At 38.8% G+C, this 11,681-nt stretch overlaps 1 protein-coding gene across 8 annotated transcripts in view; it reads right to left on the bottom strand.

Annotated features, from left to right (window-relative positions):
• Positions 1-11,681, bottom strand: part of CDC14A (cell division cycle 14A) — a 178,345-nt gene that overhangs the window by 124,890 nt on the left and 41,774 nt on the right. For all 8 annotated transcript variants that reach the window (XM_061411054.1, XM_061411049.1, XM_061411050.1 and 5 more), the window contains one exon: positions 11,483-11,575. In XM_061411054.1, the coding sequence (XP_061267038.1) occupies positions 11,483-11,487 (5 nt within the window). In that variant the 5' untranslated portion in view covers positions 11,488-11,575. The remainder of the gene's footprint in view (positions 1-11,482; positions 11,576-11,681) is intronic.

Below are 11,681 nucleotides of genomic sequence, written 5' to 3' on the forward strand. Positions count from 1 at the left end.
TCTTTCTTGGTTTATATTCATGTATTTCAGTGTGTTTCTTAGCTCTATTTTTATCTTATAATCTGCATCTGATTTCTTGATTTTAAAATGCATTTTAATTTTTAAAAGTAAAAGTACCTTCATTCATCTTCAAATCTGCTTGTGTTGTTTAATAAATATGAAACTGCACATTACAAAAAAAGTATGCATTCAAAAACCCTTATAAACCTAAGGTTTAAGATTAGACATCATGAGGTCAATGGGGTATTATATGCCACGAGCACAAATTTATAAATTAAATTGGAAAGGCACTCACATAACAGAGCCAGAGGCAGGCTCATTGCTGGCTCCTCAGGGCCCCCACAGCTGACCCAAGCACAGGCGTTTCTCATTCAAGGTTGTCCCCAAAGAATAAATGCACACTCGGACTACCAGGAAGAAGGGGATGTGTAGGAGAGGAGTTTGAGGAAAACAAAGAGATTCAAATGGAAGTGCGATATGAAACAATAAACTGTATTATTTGAGGGCTTAAACCAAACTCAGATTTTTCTAAGGATCAAGTAGCAACTGAATGAAAATCATGTGGGAGCCAGCAGTACATCTTGATATTTAGAGAGGACCTCTGAGGAGTTCAGAACACTTACGATTTCCTTAAGCTGTTCATTTTAATTGAAGGCTAACCCAATCACCTGCACATTCAATGCCAAAATCAGTGCCCTAAAAAACATCCAAACACATTTCAGATCTAAGCCCAGTAAGCAGTAAGCACAGTAATTCAGATCTAAGCACAGATTCTCCAATGGCTGTGAGCAACAAAATCAATTTAATGGATAAAGACTTTTCTTTTTTTTCAATAAAATAGGACAGAATATAAAACATCATTATACCTCACCCATCATAATGTAAGAATTGTTTCACTAATCTTTTGTTTCAATTATTCATGTGAATGGTGTGTGTGTGTGTGTGTGTGTGTGTGTGTGTGTGAACTAAGCTGCAATGTAAAATATGTTTCTTACTATTGATTATAGTAAAAAAAAAAAAAAAGCTTATAAAGACCCAGTCCTTAATATCACCCTAAACTATGTCATGTCACTCTTCAGTTCTCCTGTGTTTCTATCACTCCTGACACTTTGAACTACTTGGGGACATCCACAGACATCAGTAAAGCAAATGTGAGGAAAATTGACATTTCACCTGGTTTGTACACAAACATGTGTTAGCTCCATCAGCAGTGTGCTGCCTGGAAGAGAAACTGCGTGACCAGTGTATTTGAAACGCTGCTTTCCAATGGAAAAATTCTACCCTTCCACACTGAATGCTGCTTTGATTCTTTTGCAGAACTGGCCTAAAGAATTCTATGGACTACTGTATAGTCCATGGGGTCACAGAATCAGACAAGACTGAGCGGCTTTTGCTTTCGCTTTCACTTAGTTTACAGACGGTATTATTCCAAGATTGGCACTGCTCAGCTTCCTGCTGTGAGGGGATATACCCCCAACCGGGAACTTGGGGGCAGGTTCTAGTCTTTCTCTTTCACTAACTGGATTTGACCTTGGGCAAGACACTTGACCTCTCTGGGCTGAGATTCTCCATCTGAGAAAGCAATACTGGAGCAGATTTTTTTCTTAGTTTCTTACAGAGATACTTCAGTGGTTCTGAAAATTGAGTCTTTTGGGTGTTTTTAGCACCAAGTTACACGATGTAACAGATAATGTCTTCAGGGGCTTTCAGTGCTTCTTTCCTTTTCCAGTATTCTTTTCTTGAGCTTTTGACTTAGTTCTTACTGAAAAGTATGTTGGAAGTTCAAGGACAACTGTTTAAAAATATCTGACAATGCATAAATAAGGATTTTCCCCTATTGAGAAAAACAGAAATAATGCTGGGGTTAAAAATGAAGACTATCACCCATAACACTGATTTCAAATGTTTGTATATATTAATAAAGCCCATTTCAATTCTAAAATTTTAGAGACCTATAAAAACATCTTATTTTACTCAGTAACTTTAAAAAATAATGCCTCAAAACACTGTGATTCTTATTTCTGTAATTAGTACTGACTTCATAGTTTATTTTTAAGCACTCGAGCTTTTTAATTGCTCCATATCAAACTTTCAAGAATTGTGGGACATAATTTATTTATCCATAAACAAATGGATAAATTATCATTATCCAATGTACATCATTATCCATCTACCCCAATTAACATTGTCCAATGTTACTAATGCTTATCAATTAAGTATTCAGTCATTCACGCAAGTGTTCATTGAGCACTTAGGATATGTCAGACACTGTTCTAGACTCTGGGGCTATTGTGGGAACAAAATGAAGTTCCCTGTTACATTACAAATATATATCCCCTTAATTCAGTATGTAAATGAAACAAATGGACACAAGCTTTTCGGATAGAAAGTATATGTCTTTTCAAGACTATAGGATTCAAAACTGGGTGAGCAGACATAGTATCAGCCCTGAAATGTATAGTCCTAAATACAGTGTGTGTGTGTGTGTGTGTGTGTGTGTGTGTGTTTACAACACAGAGGAAACTTGTTAGAAGGAGAAAAGGAAAAAAAAAATACTAAAAAAGACATACTCAGTTAAACTTGAGAATCAAACCTTCCACAAGTGAAAAGCAAACTGCTGATTTTTCTAGCCCACAGCTTAACCGAAATATGCAAGGAGAATTGAAAAAGATGATACTGCTCTATCCACATGCAGAAGACAAACAGAATTTCCAAGTTCAAAGAGTTTGAAATTGAAAATGCTGTATGATTTTAGGGCGTCTGACCTGCTTAAAGATACCAAAAATACTAGCCTGCAAGGATAAAAGCCTCTCTGGCCCATTTACAGGCACCATCACAATAGCATTCTTGCCTATCAAGCTATAAAAGGAAGGAACTGCAAACAGGATATTGCCCTGCCCCAACCATGGGCCACTCCTCCCTTCCTCCACGATTTCTATAAGCAGAAGAAACGCTACCTGGTAGGTTTACCAAGAAGCCACAGAGGGTGACAGAACACTGGTAGCTGACATCCGCTTTATTACTATTTTAAAAGTATTTAAGGAAAACACCTTCTTGTTTTGAACCAACATTTTTCTTGATAATTTTACCTACATTTTATTTTTTTTTTCTACATTTGAAATAACATTTGTTTAATCTACAATTTTTTAATGACAATTTAAAGCAGTTCTGAAATTGCAATTTATGGATGAATTATGAGTCAGAGATTAAGGAAATGAACATGCTTGGTCCAGAAAATAAAGACAAAAACAAATTTAGAGTTAGCTGGCCTGGTTTACAGTCTTCCAATGGTTTAAACACACACACATATTTACCATTTTTAAATACCCATTATGCAAAGGTATATGACACTGAAGAGTTCACATGATAACAAATTTAGTTAAAACTAGCTTAAATATGGTAATACACTTCAAGAGCCTAAACTAATGCTGATTTGTTTTTAAATAAAAGACTATTAATCACAGTTGTGGCAATCTAAAGATGAAAATCCAGAAAAAGAAGCATTTATAATGCAGAAAGTTGTTTGTCACATTACAAAAAATTTTGAAAGGAATCTACAATGTTAAAAATGGTATGTACTCTAAAGGGAATATTATTTGGTCATGTGCTGCTGCTGCTGTTGATGCTGCTAAGCCGCTTCAATCGTGTCCGACTCTGTGCGACCCCACAGACGGCAGCCCACCAGGCTCCTCCGTCCCTGGGATTCTCCAGGTAAGAACACTGGAGTGGGTTGCCATTTCCTTCTCCATTTGGTCATGTAGGTAGCAAAAAAGGCAAAACCCATGTTGTTGTTTGGTCGCTAAGTTGCGTCTGACTCTGTAACCCCATTAGACCAAGTGAAAAACAGTTCACAAAACTATACTGCAATTATGCCTAAGCTTAGAGAGCTGGACTCAGACTTCCCTGGTGGCTCAGAAGGTAAAGCGTCTGTCTACAATGCTGGAGACCGGTGTTCGATCCCTGGGTCTGGAAGATCCCCTGGAGAAGGAAATGGCAATCCACTCCAGGACTATTGCCTGGAAAATCCCATGGACAGAGGAGCCTGGTAGGCTACAGCCCATGGGGTCACAAAGAGTCGGACACGACTGAGCAACTTCACTTTCACTTTCTTTCTTTAGAGAGCTATAATTGCAAGAGAAGTTTCCTACTTTTCTTCTATAATGTGGTTATGCCAATTTTTAGATTGAATTCATTAAATTGTCCTCTTTACAAAGAGATGTTTAGAATAATTTAATCATTTTCTATCTTCTCCTAATTGCCCCACCACCACCACCAAAAGCATCCTCCCTTCCATGCCATGCTCCCTGTCTGATTCTCCCTCTCCAACTTGGCCCACTGGGACTGGTCATCCTTAATTCCTCTCAAATCTCTCCAGGTTCGACGGTCTGCCCACACCCAAACCAGAAGGCAGGGAGCTGTTCACCTTAGTATCCTCAACTCCTAGAACAAGGTCTCATGTATGACAAGGGCTGGAAAAACACTCTTTGAATGAATTTTTATTCAAATTTGACACTTACTACACATTTTTCCAAACTTATTTATTGCTCATCTGTTGCCCTATTTTAAAGCTAGGCATTCCTTCTTTTTGTCTTTAATTATTTTTTATTTCCCAGAGTTCACTACAATGCTGAGTAGAGCTCATCTGAACTAAATAAATATTTACTGAACTAACAAATACCTGAACACAGATTTCAAAAGTGAGAAATTCATCTGGTTTGGGCAAATTCTTCCTTTAGAATACAAACAACTTTCTGAAGAATTTTTATCATAAACAGGTAATGAATTTTGTCAAAAGCTTTCTCTGAATCTATTGAGATGATCATATGGTTTTTATCTTTCAATCTGTTAATATGGTGTATCAAATTGATTTGCATATACTGAATAATCCTTGTATCCCTGGGATAAAGCCCACTTGATCATGATGTATGACCTTTTTAATGTGTTATTGGATTCTGTTTGCTAAAATTTTGTTGAGGATTTTTGCATCTACATTCATCAATGATATTGGCCTGTAATTTTCTTTTTTTGTGGCATCTTTGTCTGGTTTTGTTATCAGGGTGATGGTAGCCTTGTAAAATGAGTTTGGGAGTTTTCCTTCCTTTGCAATTTTCTGGAAGAGTTTGAGCAGGACAGCTGTTAGCTCTTCTCTAAACTTTCGGTAGAATTCGCCTGTGAAGCCACCTGGCTCTGGGCTTTTGTTTGCTGGAAGATTTTTTTATTTCAGTTTCAACCTCAGTGCTTGTGATTGGTCTGTTTACCAGTTTTGCAAGGTTATACTTCATCCTAGGAGGCAAAAAAAGAACTCATACGCACAGCTTCACACCTTCCAGTGAATTATTCTAAGTCATCATCAGAGTAACAACCATATGAGTGTCACTGAGTTAAGGAAGGATCAAGTATGAAATGGATGGAAAGGAAGGAAGACAAAAAGAGGAGAGCAGCCTTGGCTCTTCAGGGGAAGTAAGACAACAGCTTAGAAAACAATCTGGAAAGCAACACAGCTTTCCCTCCTAGAGCACCAGCTGTTCCTAAGTGCTTACAATGCCGCAAGGCCAGGCACTGCCCTGACCCCTTCATGAGCATGACCTCCTCAGTCCTCACCACAACTATGTTGGGTGGGATGTTATCATCTCTGTTTTAAAGATGGAAAAAGCAGGAGTTTGGACGAGTTAAAGAACTTGGTCAAGACATACAAATAACAAGTGAATTCAAGGCCAAGCTGTGGCTCCGCTGAAGTCTTTGCTCTCAGCCTCTACACCAGAGGCAGAAGGGCTTCTTTGCAATTAGTAGTAGACTTAGAGGTATAATGCAACTGCTAAGGCCTTAAGTATAGTCTACAGAGGGAACAGCAGACACAGACATGGTTAGAAAGTCTACAAACCTTAGCTTTGTCATCCCTGATCCAGACATGACATCTGGGTCAGGCCAGTCCCAGTTAATCCATAATTAGACCCCTTACTGAGCAATCTGAAACCTCAACAAATGTGTTAAGGAACATATAATGTGGTTACCATCTTTGTTTAAGTATCTTCCACATATCTGAAAAAATTCTTAATTCTTTAACCCTGAATTATTTTCCAGTCCTTCAATCATCACGGCCTCTGCAAATTCCCCTTGACCTGTTTAGCACAGTTCTGTGAACTGAAAGCAATACAGAAATCGGTGAGGATCTGGTCTGTAAGCATGTGGCAGGAAACTAATTAATTCATGGTTATAAATTTTCAAAAGCCATCTTTAAATTGTTAGTCACTCAGTCATGTCTGACTCTTTGCAACCCCATGCACTTTAGCCCACCCAGGCTCCTCTGTCCATGGAATTCTCCAGGCAAGAATATTGGAGTGGGTAGCCATTCCCTTTTCCAGGCGAACTTCCCAACCCAGGGATCGAACCCTGGTCTCCTGCATTGCAGGCAGATTCTTTATTGTCTGAGCCACCAGGGAAGCCCTCTATGAACTGAAAACAGTATAAAAATCAGTGAGGAGTTGGTTTTCAAGCATGTAGCAAGAACCTAATTAACTCATGCTTATAATTTTTCAAAAGCCATCTTCTTTAAACTCATCTGAGAGTATTCTGGATGCTATAATGATCTAAGCTTCTTAACTCTGAAACTGCACTGCATATTGTACTGGAAGGGAAAACCTCTTTTCAAAAGAGTTGATCTGTTTTTAAAATTTGAACCCTACATCTCAAGGTCCACAATGGCTCAGCTTAAGGGGTAAAGACATGCTTCATGAGTGGGGACTTCCCTGAAATGGATGTCTGTCCCTTGGGAAGTGTCACTGTGATCTCCAGTGGCCACATCATTCCAACAACTCTGGCTTTCAGATCACCCACAGAGAAGGGTTTGTGGATTTCCTACTGAATGTGATGTTCTGTATTTTAATCTCCTTTTTGATACTCATGACAATTCTAGGAGATAGAACATAAAAAGTTTCCCCCTCACTTACAGATAAGGAAAGAGAAACACACAAAAAAGAAAGCTTCTGTGACATACTTAAAGTCATGATTTAACAGAGAAACCACAGAAAGCCCTGACTCTACAGGTACATAATGTTTGCACAAATTGTCACACTCAAAAGCAAGGTATGATAATTGTACAACAATATGAATGTACCTAACACCACTCAACTATACACTTAAAAAGGCTTAAGACTCATCAAAAAAAAAGATTTTGGTAACCATATATGGCAACAGATGTTAGCTGGATTTGTTGTGGTGATCATACTGTAATGTATACAAATATTGAATCATTTTGTTGTACCTCTGAAACCAACATAATGTTATGTCAGTTATAACTCATTAAAAAATAATTTAAAAAGAAACAAAGAAAAAATGATTAAGATAGTAAATTACATGATATGTGTTTTTCACCATAACAAAAATAAATGAAAAAAAGTTTATCAAAAGAGAAAAAAGAGAAGTAAAGTAGTGATGTGACTTTGTATACAGACACTTCCCTTGGTCCATAACCTTTACTTTGATCCTGCATTTTTAAAGGCCATGGTTGGCTCAGTCATTACTGCAAGTATTTCTAGTAATGAGGAAGTTACAACTTTAAGCTATATCCAATTAATTCCATTTGATCGTTTTCAGTTTCTCTCTGAAGTGACCCAAAGGAAGTTATCTTCCTTCTTTCTTTCATATTTTATCATTTCATTATTCATTCATTCAGTAGGTACTTATGGAGCACCTGCCACCAACTGGGCACAGTTCTAAACTGATGCTCAGTGTTCAAGTACTGAAACAGTTTCATACCAGTGGCAAATAACCCAGCGCAGCCCCCTCCCACCCCCCATTGCTAGCCACCTTGTCTCTTCCCTGGGACACCCTCCACCCTGGACTTCCCCATGATTCAGCACAGCAGGAAGGCTCCATTGTGGCCAGCTTCCAGTTCAACTAGTGAATGCCTGGGCCTAACTCTTGATTAAATATTTTATCATTTCCTAGACACAGCAATGAACAAAACTGACAAGGTCCCTACTTTATAGTCTAGGAAAGAGATAATAAAAAAGTAACTACACCAACAGACCTGAGAGTTTCAAGTACTAGAGTGCAGTAAAAATAAATAAATGAAACATCAAGGGCCAGAGGATACTGGAGGTGGGGGAAGCAAGGTAAAAGTCGAGAGAAAGTCTCTCTGAGGAGGTGATATAAGATCAGAAGGAAGAAGGAATGTATATGTCGAGGTAAAAACATTCCAGAGAGAGAGAACAGAAATACCAAGCCTTGTGGTGGGAATAAGCTTGTGATGTCATGGTTAAAAGGCATCACAGAGGTAGAAAGGAGAGGTAGAAAGGAGAGGTAGAAAGGTAGAAAGGAGACCACAGAGGTAGAAAGGGCTAGATGAGGGAAGATCTTAATGGCATTGGGTAAACAGACTAAATTTCATGCCAAGAACAGTGAGCAAACATTAGACAGATTTGAAAGAGGGTAATGATCAAATTTATAGTTTTAGAACATTACTCTGACAATTGTGTGGCAACTGAACTAAAGGAAAGCGAGGGTGTGAAAAGGAGACGATGTATGAAGCTGTGGTGGTCAGCCACATGAACAGTGACAGCGGCTTGGACTGGTGACAGCAACAGAGATGAAAAGAAGCATTCTGACTCAGTACAGGTTTTAGAGTTAGAAATTACTGATGAGTATAATGTGGAGGAGACAAGAATCAAAATGACTACTATCCTTTGATTCAGTAAGTTGCTGATGGTAGCTCATTTACTTAAAAAGTCAATGAGTCGGGGAATAAATAGATTTGTGGAGAGGAGTAAAAATGTCTGCCAAGATTAGAGGCAGATGTAGGGAACAGACTTGTGGACATAGCGGGAAGGAGAGGGTGGGACGAACCGAGAGAAACACTGACACATATATACCGTCAAGTGTGAAACAGATATCGAATGGGAAGTACCCATATAGCACATGGCGCTCAGCCTGGCACTCTGTGACAACCTAGAGGGGTGAGGGGTGGGGTGGGAGAGAGGCTCAAGACAGAGGGGCTATATGTACACTTCCAGATGATTCATGTTGCTGTGCAACAGAAACCAACACAACAATGTAAACCAATTATCCCCCAATTAAAAATAAATTTTTAAAAATTGTGCCACAATAAATGTGAGATATCATTTAGATATGCGGCTATCCAACAGGCAGTTAGATATTTGATTTGATAATAATCCTGTGAGACGGACTAGAAAACCCTGGTACTAATCAAATTTTACTAATGAGAAAACTAAGGTTCAGAGAAAAAGTCTTGTCTTAGTACAAAATATTTTTAGTAGTCAATGACCCTTGATAGAAGAATGATAACCACATTTCAAAAAGGGTGACACCTTTACTGCTGGGGACTCTGAAAAAAACACAGGTACATAGTTCATGCCATTTGACTACACAGCTGTTCCAAAGTCAAAGTCTTTTATGTCCAAGAAGATTCCCCTGGGAGATTATGACTTATCCCAATAGCAATAATGTAATATATGTGAAACTTAGCTGAGATGTATAATGCCACTACTGTCTTCTTAAGATATCTGAATCAACAATTAAATGCACACATACAATACAAAGTAAAGCATAAAATTATCTTTCAGGAAAGATTGCAACTCCTGGTTTTCATTTTTATTAAGTGTTGTGTCCAAAAGCCTCCTGGGGAACACATTTCTAAAATTAGAAAAGAAAATCAATTGGGAAATGACTAATACAAGAATAATTACCCTGCTTCTCAGGACTGTAACAGCCTGTAAGACAAGCTCAAGCTGCCCTCAGCACTTCCCCAGACTGCTTTCCTCTCATTTGATTGCTTTAAAGTGGTGGAAACTTCTGCAATAGAAGATATATTTTACCCCCAAGCTCAACACATCTGTTAGAATTAAACTTCCGATCAAAATCCCTAAGGTACCATGCTGAACTTAAGGATGTCACTAAAAACAGGAAGGACAGGCACTAAGAAAGAAAAAAAAGAAAGAAGTGGGGAGAGAGGGGAAGAGGAGGAAGGAAAGGCGGGAGCAGCAGATGCCTCTTCCTGATGACAATTACTTGTGATAAAGGCCTCAAGAAATAACACGCTCAAAGGTAGGACAAAACCCCTCAGCAAGATACGATGTTTACATGGCCTGAATCCAGAGGTTATTGCAGACTCTCCATATTCTAAATACACAGTGTCAATTATCAGTTTCAAATAAATAGCAGTCATCAAAGGTAAAGTGAAAAATAAGCATGCCAGCTTAATTCAGCTTACCAGCACTTCACTGAACCTTCATGCCAATGGCCAGCTTTTCATGCATGCTCTCCAAATAAAACCAAGAGCCTGGCTGGCGCTACAAATAATCCTAGTATCCTCAGAATTGGGAGGAAACTTAGAGCTCATTATATCCAACCCTCTTATTTAACAGATAAGGAAACTAAGTAAAGCTAGGAAAGATAAAGTGGTTTACCCATCATCCCAGAGCCACTTCAGGATGAATAGAGGTGTTTCTGATTCTTAGTCATGATTCCAAGTACTAGAGCATGCTGTCTACGGAGCGAGAAAGAAAGGTACCACCAGGGATGGCCCAAGGCTTTCTGGTAGCCACATCCTGATGAGAAATGGTGGGCAGAGCTGGATACCTCCGTTTGGAAACAAGGCCCCAGGCCACAGGCTGGCTGTCAGCCTGCCACTGTTCTCAGCCCACACCGTGCAACAGCTGACAGTCTCTGCAACAGCACAGCTGGGCTCTTCCCCTCAGAGCTTTTGGTTTGATGTGGCAGAGTTTGATGTCTGGTAGCCAGTGCCTCCTTTCGTCAGGGTCTTCAGAAGAAGGCCCTTGAAAGGTCACATAGCAGTGAGCTTCCAGGCTTTAGAGACACAGACTCTCCCGAAGGATGAGAAGGAAAAGGACACCTCTCTCCCCTTCCTGCCCAATCCTAGTATGTATAGAAAATTCTAGAAGTGTCCACACCAAAATTGTGTAGCACATTCATGTAGAACTCACATTTACATTTCAGAGGACAAAATTTCTAATCAAGATTAATTTTGAAAAGCCATGTCTAGTTATTAGGGAAGCTGTAATATATGCAGGATTTATATTCAGCTTGCTTACTGTAAACACTTGTATAGATGAATAAAGGGACTGACAATAATAATAATCCTCCCCCATGCAATTAAAGATTTCCTCTCATTCCTAAGAGGAAACCCTTAACAGTCTTTAATCATCTTCTACTATATATTTTTTCCTATAAATATCCTTTCTTTTTTATAAAACACCTATACGACTGTGGGATACAAGCTATATGTTTTAGTCCCAAGATTCTCTCATTAGCTACTGGAAAAGAAGACCCAAGAGTAAATGGTTCATCAATATCGGTCCACACTTTCCATTCCAGATCAATTTGCAAGTTGCTAATAATCTTCATCATCTCCCAAATCCACTGAAAAAGCGTCCTGGATTTTATTTGACAGTGTTAATATTCCAGTGACCTGATTATAGAAAATAATCACGAAAAAAGTACTTACGGCATAAGCACCTATCAAAAATGCAGCATTTGCTCTTTTCCGTTGGTCAAAACAGGTGTAGTGCACTATTCTCTTTCTCGATAAACTGTATGACTAGACAGGGAATAAAAAGAGTTAGTGTGACCACAGAAACACCGTACAAAAAAACATCATCTCTTAAAGTACAGAGACGTGTCATAATCAGTGACATTTAACAATT

This window comes from Bos javanicus, chromosome 3, assembly GCF_032452875.1.
Source record: "Bos javanicus breed banteng chromosome 3, ARS-OSU_banteng_1.0, whole genome shotgun sequence".
Lineage (NCBI taxonomy): Eukaryota > Metazoa > Chordata > Mammalia > Artiodactyla > Bovidae > Bos > Bos javanicus.